A 14,394-nucleotide genomic window follows, 5' to 3' on the forward strand; every position below is an offset into this window, starting at 1 on the left:
TGGCTGTTTTAGGTTACTTCTCCCTCAAAAAGATGCGTGCTTATATACTGTAGATTCTTTTAAAATCACCTCTTCCGATATTTGGAGGCATAGGGTGTGTTAGCATAACATGGTTGTGCTGTTGGCACTGTTTGGAAAATGTTGCAGTGCACATCTCCGAGTCCCATACGACAGCCTGCAGTCACAGTGGCTCCCATTTATACGTCCCATGTGCCATGTGCCGGGTACTTAACATGCATTTTCTCTTGTCCCCAACAACCTATGAGGTAGAAAGGAACCTATGAGGTAGAAAGGAGCTACTGAGTCGCAGAGCCTAGCATCCCATCCAGGACCATCTGATGGCAGAGCCCAAGTACTGTCTTCAGTCCTTCCGCTCTCACTCTGACTGCACTAGAGAAAACCTTGGTTTGGAGGAATGTGTTAACATCAGCGTCTGTGTCTGCCTGCCACAGGGAAGCTTCCTGCAGGATCTGCCTGTTCGGATGTGCACATGGCTTTGTGCGCCGTGAACCTGGCTGAGTGTGCAGAAGAAAAAGTCCCGCCGAGCATGTTGGTTGAGATCCATCTGACTGCTGCCATGGGGCTCAAGACCCGCTGTGGGGGCAAGCTGGGCTTCCTGGCGGTGAGTACCCTGCAGGTCCCTTCTGCAGACTTGCACTAGGCGCCCTTCCCCAGCCAGGAGCTAAGATGCAGAAACGGGTGTGGGTCTGCCTTTGGGTGCTGACTATCTAGAGGAGTAGGTATTCATCCACTAGGCTATTTCACAAATATTTATGGCACTGAACAAAACAGACCCCCCTGCCAAAAAAAAAGAAAAACAAAACAAAACCCCAAACCCTTACGGCTCTTATAAGCATAAGTGGGGCATTTTGGCACCTGAAGTAAGACGGACTCAGTGATACAGAGTGACCTGAATTCAAGGGGTTAAATATATGACTTCTGCTCTTCAAGTGGTCATAAAAAAATTTTTTTAAGTTTATTTTTGAGAGAGAAGGCGCGAGAGGGGGGTGGCGTAGAGAGAGAGAATCCCAAGCAGTCTGTGCGCTGTCAGTGCACGGCCTAACATGGGGCTCAAACCCACAAACCATGAGATCATGACCTGAGCCAAAGTCAAGAGTCAGATGCTTAACTGACTGAGCCACCCAGGCGCCCCGTTGTGGTCATAAAGATTTTTGAAATTTTCTGGTTGTGTCTCCTGGTGTTTTTATTCACAAAGGAAGGTAGTGATTACATACCTTAATCACAGCACTGTGAGTCCAGAAATGGGAAACCGTGCACGTCTTCAAGGAACTCAGGTCAGACCCAGGGCAGGAACTGCTGTTATCAGGCGCCTCCGTTGTGCCCGGCATGGGGCCAGCCTTGGGAATTCACAGTTGGCCAATTCACAGTCCTTGTTATCAACTAGTTCACAGCATCTGCTGACCTCAGGCTTTCTTACTCCAGCAGAAACAGGCATGTTTTATTCGGTGCTCGCTTTGAGTAGGCTGCCGAATACATCAGCCGTGTTCAGAACAGAACGATCACATCTCCGTTTGTTGGCATATCTCAGTAATGACACTGATGAGCTGATGAATAGGAATGTGCCCTGTGGTGACACTGATGTTTCCTGAAGTGTGTCACCACAGTCTAGGTGACAGCATGGGAAAGCCCAGTGTGCTTTCTGTGTCTCAGTCTTGTCTCAGTGACCCTAGATAACATGTTCATTCAGCAAACGTTACTGAGTCCCTGCTCAGTCCGCTGCATCCTCTGCAGTGGAAATGCAGCAGTGAGCAAGACATTTGCCCTGTCCTCAGGGAGCACACAGTCTGGCAGGGAATTCAGACAAGGAACAGGCCTTAAGGACAGTAGGTGAGTGCAAGGCTTATTTGGCTGCCCAGAGAACACACTGGGCTCTTAACCCAGTCTTCAGAGAAGTCAAGGTGGCATTTCCGGGCAAGGCCAATCTAGGCTAAGAGCAGGAGGCATCAGCCAGGCTGTTTCCCTATTCCATTTGTTTGTCCTAATGTCTGATAACATAGGCATGTTATCACACTTGTAACTTCGTGCCCCCCCAAAGGTGTTTTGAAGACCTTAATTTTATCAAAATACAATGCACATACAGAAAAATGTGCACATTTTAATTTACAGCTTGTAACAACTGCCCAGAGCCAAGAAGTAGGACTTCTGGGGCGCCCAACTGGCTCAGTTGGTGGAACATGTGACTCTTGATCTCAGGGTTGTGAGTTCAAGCCCCATGCTGAGTGTAGAGAGTACTTAAAAATAAAATCTTTGAAAAAATAGAAGAGGGTGCCTGGGTGGCTCAGTCAGTTAAGTGCTGACTCTTGTTTTCAGCTCAGGTCATGATCTCACAGCTTCTGAGATTGAGCCCTGCATCAGACTCTACACTGACAGCATGGAGCCTGCTTGGGATTCTCTCTCTCCCTCCCTCTGTGCCCCTCCCCCGCTCATACTTGTATGATCTCTCTCTCTCTCTCAAAAAAAAAAAAAAAAGAAGAAGAAGTAGGACTTCCCATCATGCCCAGAAGTTTTTGCAGGCTTTCACTCACACTGCCCCCTACAAAGATAACCATTATTCTGAATTCGGTCACCATAGTTTAATCTGCCTCTTAATTTGTTATTTCTATAAACTTTTATTAAAGTTTACTTATTTGTTTTTGAGAGAGAGTGTATGAGCAGGGGAGGGGCAGAGAGAGAGAGAGAGAGAGAGAGGGAGGGAATCCCAAGCAGGCCCCGCACTGTCAACACAGAGCCCAGCTTGAGGCTTGATCTCACAAACTGTGAGATCACGGCCTGAGCCAAAATCAAGAGTCGAATGCTTAACCAACTGAGCCACCCAGGCGCCCCTTTATAAACTTTTTGTTAAAGTATAACATGAATGTAGAAAAGTACGTAAATCATAAGTGCACAGTTCAGTGACTGCACAGAGTGAATGCACTCATAAAACCAGCAGACAGATCAAGAACAGAACATGACCAGGACCGCAGAAGTGTCCCTTGGGCCCCCTTGCAGTTAGCAAACTACCCCTACCCCTAAGCTCTCCAGCCAGAGTGATCACCATCCTGATCACTTCGCATGTTTTGCCTCGGAACTTTGCATGAGGGGAGTCCTACAGTATGTGCTTTTGCTCAGTGTCATGTGTGAGATTCATATGTGTTGTTGCATATAGTTATGGATGGTCTATTCTCCTTGCTTTATAGTATTCCATTCTATGACTAGACTTATAGATGGACTGCTGAGTTGTTTCCTGTCCTTGGTTATTGGGAATAGTGCCGCGGTGAACATTCATCTTTTGGTGAGCGTGAGATTGCATTTCTAGGGCTGGTGTTGCTAGGTCAGCGGTCACGTGGATGTTCAGCTTTGGTAGACGCTGCCTAACGGTTTCCCAAAGCAGACGTACCAGTTGCCACTCCGCCAGCAGTGTATGAAAGAGAGTTCCAGCTCCACATCCCCACCGAACAGAGGATAGTGTCATCTCTGGCCCTTCTGGTGGTGCCTGATAGTTTTCACTTGTAACTTCCAGGGGATTAGTGATGTTGAGCACCTTTTCATTGGCCATTTGGATCTTCTCTTTTGTGAAAACCACAGAAAAGTCCTACCTATTTATTTGGGATGCTGGTCTTTTTATTGATTCAAGGAGTTCTTTGTTCTGGCTCCAAACCTTTGTTGGATGTGTGCTTTGTATGGATCTCTCTCCCTCTGGGGCTTGCCTAGTCTCTCTCTAAATGGTGTCAACTGATAAGCACAAGTTCTGAATATTTGTCAAATCAGATGAGTAGTCTTTTCCGTTACATACACTTTGTGTCCTGTTCAGTGAATCTCTGCCCTGTCTCACTTGTGAAGACACCTTCCTCTGTTGTCTGCGAGACACCGGACTTTTTTTTTCCACATCCGAGTCCATATCTATCAGGAGTTGATTTTTTGTATGAGATGGAGGTAGGCATGCAAGAGCTACTTTTTTTTTTTTCCACTTGAATGTCTCCCTGCCCCAGACTCTTATTAAAATGACTGTCCGTTCTGCTCTGCACCAAGTGGTACTTTTTTCATAAATCAAGTGTCCGTATATAACGAGTCTGCCTCCGGATGCTCTGATCTGTTCCATTGCACAACACCACACACCCCTAATGGTCGAGTCTTCTAATATGTCCTGATATCTGCATGTATCAGCCCTCTAGCTTTAGTGACTAGTGTTACCTCCCCCTATAAATTTTAGGATCATCCTGTCATCCCAGAAGTCCCTCTGGGGTTTTGATTGTCCTTATTGCCAAGACGCAGCTACCCTTTAGAGGGACTCAGCCCATTTGAGGAAGGTGTATGTGTGGCAGCTGAGGATCGGGAAAGTGTTTCCCTTAAACCCCCCCCCCCCCCATGAGGCCCCATCCTCAAAAAGATTTGGTATGCCTGACAAGCAGTGAACAATGTGATGTGTACTTCCTCAGAATTTTCTTCTTGCATGTACTAATATATATATGCATTATAATCTACTTAGTGTGATCATACCAGAAACCCTAGTTTACCACTTGCTTTTTTCAACCAAGCGGTAAGTCTTGGGCCCCTTTCTTTGTTGTCTCCTTATTCCGCCGGGGGACTTGGTACCCCGGCACGTTTGCTGTCGGGCCCTGGGGTTGTTTCCAGGATTTGCGGTTCTGGTGCTGCAGAGAGAGTCGTCACACACTCTCCTCACCCACTTGTAGAAGTGTCTCTTGAGGTTAAATCTCTAGAGATGGTGACACTCACTCAAAGGCCAAAAATATCTGGAACACTTGATGTATTGCCAAATTTGCATTTTCAGTAAGGTGGGCAGAGGAGAGGAACTGATTCCTAGGAAGGTAACTGCCCCTTTCATCTGTTTGCTTCTCTTGGGAGGGGACAGATTAGGAGACCCAGATAGTACTCTCCTAAAGAGGAAGAAGAAGCTTTGAATTCAGCCAAACATATTTAGCTAGCAAATGAGTCAGACTTTGAAGGCAGGTGGAGGGCTGGCCTCTGTGAAAATGATTTAGACCAGAGGTTTGCAATCTTTCTCAGTTCATGGCACCCTTTGTGTCTCAGTAATTTTTTCATGGTTCCCTGGGCTAAAGGAAATACCTAACGGTTCTGTTTAATTTTTTTAATGTTTATTTATTTTGAGAGAGCGTGCACAAGTTGGGGAGGGGCAGAGAGAGAGGGAGAGAGAATCCCAAACAGGTTCTACACTCAGTGCAGAGCCCGACATGGGGCTCAAACCCATGAACCATGAGATCATGACCTGAGTGGAAATCAAGAGTCTGACACTTAGCCACCTAGGCGCCCCAGAAATACCTAACAGTTCCATTTAATTCATTAGGTACAGACATCTTGATATCTTGATACATATTTATCTCTTAACAATTTAGTAGCCATTAAAAAATATACACAAAATTGAAAGAAGAAATAATATATTTTTTAATGTTTTATTTATTTCTGAGACAGAGAGAGACAGAGCACGAGTGGGGGAGGGCAGAGAGAGAGGGGGACACAGAACCCAAAGCAGGCTTCAGGCTCCGAGCTGTCAGCACAGAGCCCGACGCGGGGCTCCAACCCACAGACCGCGAGATCATGACCTGAGGCGAAGCCGGACGCTCAACCGACTGAGCCACCCAGGCGCCCCAAGGAAATAATATTTTTATTCTTGATAACCATGGTTACTTACTAGTGGGGTACATGTGTCTGTTGGGTACCACATACCTTCTCAAACTTTGAAATCAGAGTAACACCACCAATTTCGTCTCCTGTTCCACAGTGATTTTCATGCAGCACTTGCTTTTTATTACAACAGCCTCTAAAAACCCAGCTTCTTAAAGGTGTGATATCATCCAAAGGAAGGTCGTGCAGTCTCCCACTGAGACTTCCAACTACCCCCATTTACTACTTTACCTGGTGTCTGACTTGTGTTGAGCATGGCTGTATTTACCTCAGAAAATATCCCCTGTAAAATATCCGGTGGCGCCCCTCCCAAGTTCAGGATGTTGCTTTCAGGGTGCCTTGGCACACAGTTTGAGAACCATAGGGGAAGCCCGGTGTGGGAGGACTGTGGAACTGGGACTGGCTGGGTGGCACAGGGTGGCTCTTGGGATCTAAGCAGTTCTGAGTCTCCAGCCACAGCTGCTCAGTTTGGCAGTTAGCAGATGACTTAGAGGGGAGGGGGCTCACACCCGCAGCTTGGGGAGATTCTGGTGTCTGTAAAATTTAGGGAAATTATCATAAGGTGATAATGCCAAGAAAATTGAAGAGCAACAGAAGTTATTTTTTTAGTTTTCCTTCTAGAAATTATGCTGTGGAGACTGTATCCCAGGATTTATATTTCTTATTAATTCAAATCACCAAATTCCAGCTTACACACACACACACACACACACACACACACACACACAGTGAAATTTCTTACAACTAAGGTTTTTCTCAAGAATTAAGCTTAGGGACACCTGGGTGGCTCAGTCGGTTAAGCATCCGACTTCGGCTCAGGTCATGATCTCAGTTTGTGAGTTCGGGCCCCACTTCGGGCTCCGTGCTGACAGCTCAGAGCCTGGAGCCTGCTTCTAGTTCTGTGTTTCCCTCTTTCTCTGCCCCTCCCCCCACTCATGCCCCCGCTCTCACGCATGTGCTCTCTCTCGCTCTCGAGAGTAAATAAACATTCAAAAAAAATTTCAAAAAAGAATCGAACCTAAAAATGTATTTTAACTTAATGATTTTCTAAATGGCTTCTCTGGGTTCCTCTTGCAGAGCAACCTGACCAAGCTTTGTTTCTGCTTCTTTTGCTGACGTTTGGGCCCTTCTCAGGGAACAGTTGTTTTCCGTTTCCCCTGGAGCAGCTCTCGTGCTCCCTTGCTTAGCAGGCAACTGTTAGAAGGTTCTTTGACTTAAGAGGCGCTGGGACTGCCGCCACCCCACCCCCAGCCTCTGTCCCATTCAGGCTCCTCCACTGCAGTTACAAGCTCAGATTCAGCAAGTGCTTTGTTGAGAGTCGGGAGAAGGTCGTAGGGGTGCCTCTTCGTGTGTTCTCCAGTATCCTGTCTCGTATATGGCGGCCAGCAAAGAGGAGGAAAGGCCAGTAGTGCTGCTGGCTCCGTGACTGGAGACTTCAGTGAATTAAGTGCTGTGATAGTCTTCAAGTATATCTGTAGAGCAGCTTGACCAGGTCATTCTCTCTCAGATTCAGACAGCAATCGCCAGATCCATCCCCCCCCCCCCCCCAAGAGAGTCTGTCATTTCAGTCTGTGTTCCTGAGTGGCACTTCGGTGGTGCTATTTCTGACCCTGGCATTCAAGTCTTCTGAAGCCGTTATATTAGCTGATGGCTACTTAGAGCCCAGTAAAGGTCAGAACCATCAGACTGAACTGGACAAGGAGGCGCTGCCCTCATTGTGGAGGCAAGGGCGGAAGTATGAAGGTTTACATCTGCGAGCCTGTCCCAGCAGCCCCTCGTCCAGGTTCCCTGAGCTCTGGGTCTTATGCTTCTCCCTCCCCCCATCCTTCTCTGCTCAGCTCCTCATTCAGATTAGCCTGCACTGAGTGGTTTTGTGGGTTGGAAATCATGGGTTTTGGAATAAAAATATCCTCACTCGATAAGTGATAGAACTTCTGAAAACATGGGTAGACAGCCTGCAACTCTGATTCCTGGGGACCTAGAGTGATGCTCCCCTGCAGCAGAGGAGGGGCTGGGGAGATGGGCACTGGCTTCGAATTGCCCAGCAAAGCGGCTTTCAAAGTCTTTCTTCATCCTTCCTCACCAGCTGGTGTTCACATCAAGGGCTCATCTAGGGCTGGGATGCAGGTCTCTTTAGGGGGCCAGATAAAGCCCTTGACAGGCCAACTCTGGGGGGAGAGGCATCATCCACAGGCATGCATGCCTGCATGGGTCCTGGGACAAGCCTCAGGGCTACTCCTTCACTCTCGTGCTTTCCAGTGTGATGATGGTGTAACTAACAGTTACTAGTCACTTGCTGTGTGCCTTTACTATAAATACTCTTCATACTCAAAGGTAAAAGAGATGAAAAATTAGAGCAGAACATGCTTTTGTCTAAAAATATCACAAAAGTAATTAAAATGACCGATAAGAAAAGTCCCAGGATCCAAGGGGCCGCCTGGCTTGGACACAGGTGCTCACAGGGCTGAGGGTGGGCGTGCAGCCGGGAGGCCTCCGCGACCCCTCCTCGATGAAGCACCCCCTCCCCGCCTCTGCAGGTCGAATGCCAGCAGGGCCAGAGGGAGCTTCCAGGAGGATTAGGCAGACCCAGCAGGGCAGGGTGCGGCGGGGGCCCCACAGGAGCCCCGAAGCCCTGTCCAACCCTCCTGCTGGAGGTTGGACCTGGTCACCAAGTCCAGACGGCTCCACCAGAGCCACTTGCCCTAGTTACAGTAGTGGCATTTACCTCCAGGTCTGTGAGCGTCCCGGCCCTCCTGTTGACCTCCTTTCCCCAGCCTGCCTCCACCGCGGTGGCGCTTTTTGATGGCCCCATGGTGGCCACAGCCAGCGTTCCGCCACCCCAGTGTTACCCCTGGCCCGTGTCCTTCCACAGAGCTACTTCCTCAGCAGAGCCCAGAGCCTGTGTGGCCCCGAGCGCAGCGCTGTCCCTGACTCACTGCGCTGGCTCTGCCACCCCCTGGGCCAGAAGTTTTTCATGGAGCGGAGCTGGTCGGTGAAGTCGGCTGCCAAGGAGAGTCTGTACTGTGCCCAGAGGAACCCAGGTGAGAACACCTTTGCAGCCACCGGGTATTGGGAGAGCCGCGAGAGGCACCAGTACTTCAGGGGGACTGTGCTCCAAACGCATGGGGGACACAGGTGGTCTCAGTCTTGTTTTCCCCAAAGCTCAGGGAGGTCCCAAGCCTGGTGAGCAGCGCCTCTCTCCGACATTCAGATCCCGTGGTCCTCACATCAGTCACGCCGTTCTTGCCCTTGTTCTGGGTGCTTTGGAGACAAAAGATGTGTGGGGCTGCTGCTCACTGGCCCCGGCCTCCTGGTCCTGCTGGAAAGCAGACGTGGTCGGAGCAGTTAGAGAACAATAGGCGACAGGCGCTCAGCAAGTGCTTAGAGTGGTGGCAGGGACAGGGCTCCAGGCATCAGAGGGGAGGCTGGCTTGCTGTCCCTGGTGTTTGACAGTGATTGGAGGCGACTCTCCCAGTGCTCAGACTTGAGCGGTAGGCTTTCTGCTTTCTGTGTGCTTTCCCCTTTCTCGAAAGTGGGGGCCTCGGGAGAGTGCGGCGTGTTCTGCAGGTACGGCGTGCGTGGGAGCTTCTGCTATCCTTTTTTATAAAACAACTGTGTTGTGTGATGTAAGAAGTTTCGGTGCACGACACCAAAAAGGGAGGATAAAAGTAAAAGCAATCTTAAGTCTCAACCCCATCCTCACGGTCTGTTTGGCCTATACCACAGACTTCACTGGCTTTCTCGCCTCGTGCAGACTCTGTTTCTAGGCCTGACTGCCCAGAACGTGCTCAGAAGTGTCCTGCCTCCCTGTCCTGGTCGGATGGAGGCCCCCGTGTCTGCACGTGTGAGGGGAGGGAGGGCCTGGTGCCACCCCACTTTGGGCCCGCCAGTGGCGACTTGGCCGTGACAGCCGTGGCGAGCTTTGCAAGGCCACTTGTTTCATCAGCGCAGCCAGACCGTCGCTGGCCGCAGAGGTCTGGAAAACAGGAGCAGGGCTTCTGTGTCATGTCAGGGCAGCGGCCACCACTTTGTTCTCAGCTGGCCGTCCTCCTGCCCATTTTCTGTTTTCTGATAGGGCTTGCAGCCCCAGCCTTGAAGGAAAGTACTGAATACTGTGCCAGGAGACCCAGCACCCCTCACACATGCCTCCCCCCGCCTTCCAACTGTCTAACAAGGTGGTTGTGGGCTTTGGTTGAGAAGGGGGTTCGATCCCCATTCAGAGCGGATAGCTGTTTCTCGGGGTCCTCTCAGTACCCTCTGTTTTCTCTGCAAAGACAAAGATGGGCTCATGATGAGACCATCTAACCTTTCACGCCTCTCCCCTCTTCTTCAGCTGACCCCATTGCCCAGGTCCACCAGGCCTTCTGCAAGAACCTGCTGGAACGAGCTGTTGAGTCGTTGGTGAAGCCTCAGGCCAAGAAGAAGGCGGGAGAACAGGAAGAAGAGAGCTGGTAATGTCCCCAGAATGGGCCCCTGCCTCAGGCATCTGCCCAGGAAGCTTGGGGGCAACTGGAGGCCCACGTTCCTGGAAGCAAACAATCCCTAGTGTAGGGTCTGTAGGGAAATCGAATGATTCCAGGGTATTTCTCAAACCTGGCAGCCTCACAAGAGTCCCTTGACCTGACCTCTGTGCCCTTTCCTCCCATACCGGGTGTGCCACTTCCCCCCTCTTTCTCCTTTCCCCCATCCCTTCACCAAGCAGAGGCAGTTCTCGGAGCAGATCAGAGATGTGATCAGGTTGCTTTGCTTTTGGCAGTGGGGAGGGGGGGTGGCCTGTCGAGGGCATAGGAATGGAATGTGGAGGGCTGAGCAGAAGGCAGACATCTGGGGGACTCAGACCTTTATGCAGCGTGCCAAGCAATTTCTTATTCTTAACAGAGCTATTAAGCACAGTCTTTCTTCCTCAGAGTAAGAGCTGAGGGGCGGACAGGTGCCAGAGTCACTCTCCTACAAGGCCCAGGTCCTGACTGGAGTGCACCTTAGCGGGGAAGGGAGGGCAGCTCTGCCGGTGAGATCAGCGAACTTGTGGGAGGAGATGACATTTGAACTAGACCTTGAGGGGAGGAGCATCTGGAACAGCCCAGACGTGTGAAGAATGAAAGCCTGTGGAGACTGTGAATGGTGTCAGTGGTGTTGGGGACAGGGCTTAGGGTGTGCCTGGTGTGATTGGGGTCGGGGGGAGCAGAGGCCAATATAGCCATTGGGTCTTGGAACTGGAGCGCCGAAGCCAGGCATGAGCGTGGTCCTTCTGTACATTCTGATGTACCATGGAACCGTTTATTTTCTTTCTAGTGAGTTCTCTAATGCTCTGGAGTACCTGAAATTACTTAATTCTTTTGTGGACTCTGTGGGGATTGTGACACCACCCTTCTCCAGCAATTCCGTGCTCAAGTCAGCCCTTGGTAAGCACTTTGCAGGGTGGCTCTTCAGGCCTCGTGTTGCTTAATTCAGTTTCACAGCCCTTTTGCCCCAGCGGGTCCGGATCAGTTGTGAGTGTTCACTTGAGAATCTTCTCTGGATCTGAGGTGTGTATCTATGGCCCCACGTGGCTCCAACGCACAGTTACCCCCTGCTGGGTGGCGTTCTGGGGACAAGAAATAAAGATTCTCCTAGAAGTGGGACGATGAGCAGTGAATGTCTTTCCTTGGAACTTTCCCAAACACCCAGACTGGGCAACAAGTGGTCTGGACACCAGGAGCTCACTTGTTGATGCACGGTGGCCCTGAGGCTGCTTTTGGGTCTGACAGTCTCTGCTGAAGAGACTTTTCATCCGGGTATCTTTACTGCTCAGCGGCTGCCCATTGGGTGAGCCAGTGCAGCCCGCTGACTGACATTCTTTGCTTCTGTCCCTAGATGGCCATCAGGATGATAGCACAGCAGCTGTTTCTGAGGCTGCTGGGAGAGGGGGGCCTTCAGGCTGTCTTCTGGCCACTCTCGCCAGGGAGGGAAGGATTCCAGAAAAGCAGCCACCCCATCGTGACCCCTGACCCTGCAGCCTGTCTTTAGAAAAGCACAGGCTCTTCCGCCTTTTATCTTACGCTTCCACTTCCTGCCCCACCACCCCTGGCATCGCGAGATCACTAGCACCGTAATTCTGCAGCTGAGAAAGCTGAGCCTCTGAGAAGAAAACACTGAAGATTCTAACCACAGCCTCTTACTGGAAACACTTGAGAAACTCCACTCTTTGTGACTTCATTAGAGATTCATGACGTTTCCAGCACTTACCTTAAAAATTACATGACAGTGAACGTCTTTGCTGTACTTTTTTTCTCTAGGCCATTTTTTTTTGGTGATAGACTGCCCCAAACGGGATTACTAGAGTTACTAGAGTAATAGGAGTGGGCATCTTTAAGGCTCTTGATACAGATTGCCAGTACTTTCCAAAAGGACGTGCTGGCTCGCGCTCCCACCGGCTTCTCTATGAGAGGGCCACGCAAAGGCCCCGGGCCCATCGCCAGAAGGTACAGATGGCACGTGCACATGGGAACTAGGTGCAGGCGGCCAGGCTGAGCTCCGTAGGTGTGTGGGTGCTGGAGTAACATTTGGTGCTGTTCCGTTCCAGGTCCAGATGTCATCTGTCGGTGGTGGACGTCTGCCATCACTATGGCCATCGGCTGGCTCCAGGGAGATGACGCAGCTGTGCGCGCTCACTTTACTGAAGCAGAGCGTGTCCCCAAGGCCCTGGAAGTGACAGAGTGCGTAAGCCTCCTTGGCCACTCACTGGCTTCTCTCCAGGGGAATCCCAGGTGTGCCAGGCTCACTTCTGTGCGTCAGCAGAGTGGCCATTCGGGTGAAAGGTTGCGCAGCTTGGGGACTACATAATAGATGGAGAGGTGAAGCCAGAGGGAGGAAGAGGGCAGCACGGAGAAACCGATGGCAAGCAAGCCCATCTGCGTGCGTTGTCCTAGCAGCTGCCAGCGCTACTTCCGGGGCCTCGTCCCCCATTCTCATGGAGCCACAGGCTAATGGGGATGGAGAGCAGTGTGGCTCCCGGCATCTTCAGAAGCTCATGGTGCAGCCAGGCCGCGTGGTGATGGCTCACGGCCAGCACAGGGCTTGTGAGGGCCCGTCTCTCGCGTGCCAGCATTGTACCCCGTTTCCTTTCAGCTTCCTGTCAACACCCATCCCCTCCGCCCCAGTCAGCCCTTCACTAAAAGGCTTTAGCACGAGGCATAACCAGAGAGCTTTTGACATTCCTCTTTGGGGACCCAACGCCTGCCTCTGGGGCATTTGGCCCATAGTAACGTGCAACCCCCTGTCTGTTTCTGACTGGATCTGAGTGCCCCTAACATCTTCTGCAACCCCAGAGAAATTGTACAATGCTCCAAGACAGAAAGTTCTTGTCCTCAGACCCAAGGCCGGAACATTTCCCGTCACGCAGACTCTCAACCAGGAGAACAGGAAAGAGCTGAGAAAAGTAGGTCTTGGCAGGTTCCCTAAGGCAGGTCACACACCCCAATTTCATTTAAGTAACCCAGTTTTGAGTACCCTGACCAGTGAGCACCCACCTTACACTCTCCCAGCCAGTGTGCCTGAGGACATGGCAGGTAGATTGTCCAGAGTCCCCTCATTTGTGAGCAGCAGAGCCCTGGAATCAGCTAAGACCCTCAGCTGACATTCCTTCCCCTGAATTCAGTCACTCTAAGGACCCTTTGCTCTTTGGGAATAATGATGCTGTGGGAACGAACCCTCCCCCACCCCAGCCTCCCCAGTCTCTCCCCGATCTGCTCTATGAAAAGAAGCTACTCTTCTCTGGAGAGCTTAATACCCAGCTTCTGGGGGAACGGCCCCTCAGAGAGCAGGCACAAATAATGGAGTCCATACTTTATGTCATCTCAGGTGGCAGCAAGTAGGATTATGGCCACTTTACAGATAAGGAAACTGAGGCACAAATTGTTTGAATGACTGTTTTAGGTGGCTCCTTAGTGGTAATCCTGGTGGTTGAGCTGGGTGTCTGATCCCTGACTCTCGGCCACATGCCCCGTTCCTGGGTCTCCTGCACCCCCTTCCATGATTCCATTGTTTATTTAGTAGATACTTAACTGAGGGCCCCCTTGGTGCCCAGCTGTGTTCTGGGCTCTGAGAGGCAGCAGTAGACAAGAGAGCAAGTTGCGGCCATAAGCAGATGGATAGTGGCCCGACCTGCAGAGGTGCTCTCTCCTGTGGGCAGCTCGTGCCATTGCCTTTGCCAGACCAGTGGTGGCTTCTGTGAAGCAGCCAGTGCAACTCTTCACTGGGAGGGGTTCTGGGCCAGAGGGAGGGAGGCCCATAACCACAGGTTGGTGTTGAGGGGAGCAGAGGTGAGAACAAAGGGCCTGACCCAGTGGGTAGCCTGAGGAGGCTTATAGAGGGCAGGACAGGAGAAGGCAGCCCCGGGAACACAGCAAGTGGAATAAGTCTCAGGAGACAAGTTGGTGAGACAGGACACTCCTGTGCACCCACGTCAGCAGAGGCACAGAAGGGGGAAAGGAAAAAGAGCTGGTCTGCCGATGCCTGCATCCCGGAGCAGAGTCCGAGGTGGATGCGGGACGGGGGGGCCATGGCTGGGCTGAGAAGGGCCTTGTTCAGCCATGAATGGCCTGCAGCTGCCCTCCCGGTTTCTTCCCTCCAACCTCTGGCCCCTGGATATTCTCCCACGCATCAGAGACTCCAGGCCTTTGCACATGTTGCACCTCTGTCTGGAACCCTCCCAGAATGCCACACGACTCACTCCCCTATTCCTTCAGATCTCTG

At 51.1% G+C, this 14,394-nt stretch overlaps 1 protein-coding gene across 1 annotated transcript in view; it reads left to right on the plus strand.

The window, feature by feature from the left end:
• Positions 1-14,394, plus strand: part of SREBF2 (sterol regulatory element binding transcription factor 2) — a 58,201-nt gene that overhangs the window by 36,914 nt on the left and 6,893 nt on the right. The window contains 5 exon segments of the mRNA XM_042947970.1: positions 453-622; positions 8,534-8,702; positions 9,995-10,112; positions 10,954-11,063; positions 12,224-12,356. Of these exon segments, the coding sequence (XP_042803904.1) occupies positions 453-622; positions 8,534-8,702; positions 9,995-10,112; positions 10,954-11,063; positions 12,224-12,356 (700 nt within the window).

The sequence above is a fragment of the Panthera leo genome, chromosome B4 (assembly GCF_018350215.1).
Source record: "Panthera leo isolate Ple1 chromosome B4, P.leo_Ple1_pat1.1, whole genome shotgun sequence".
NCBI lineage: Eukaryota > Metazoa > Chordata > Mammalia > Carnivora > Felidae > Panthera > Panthera leo.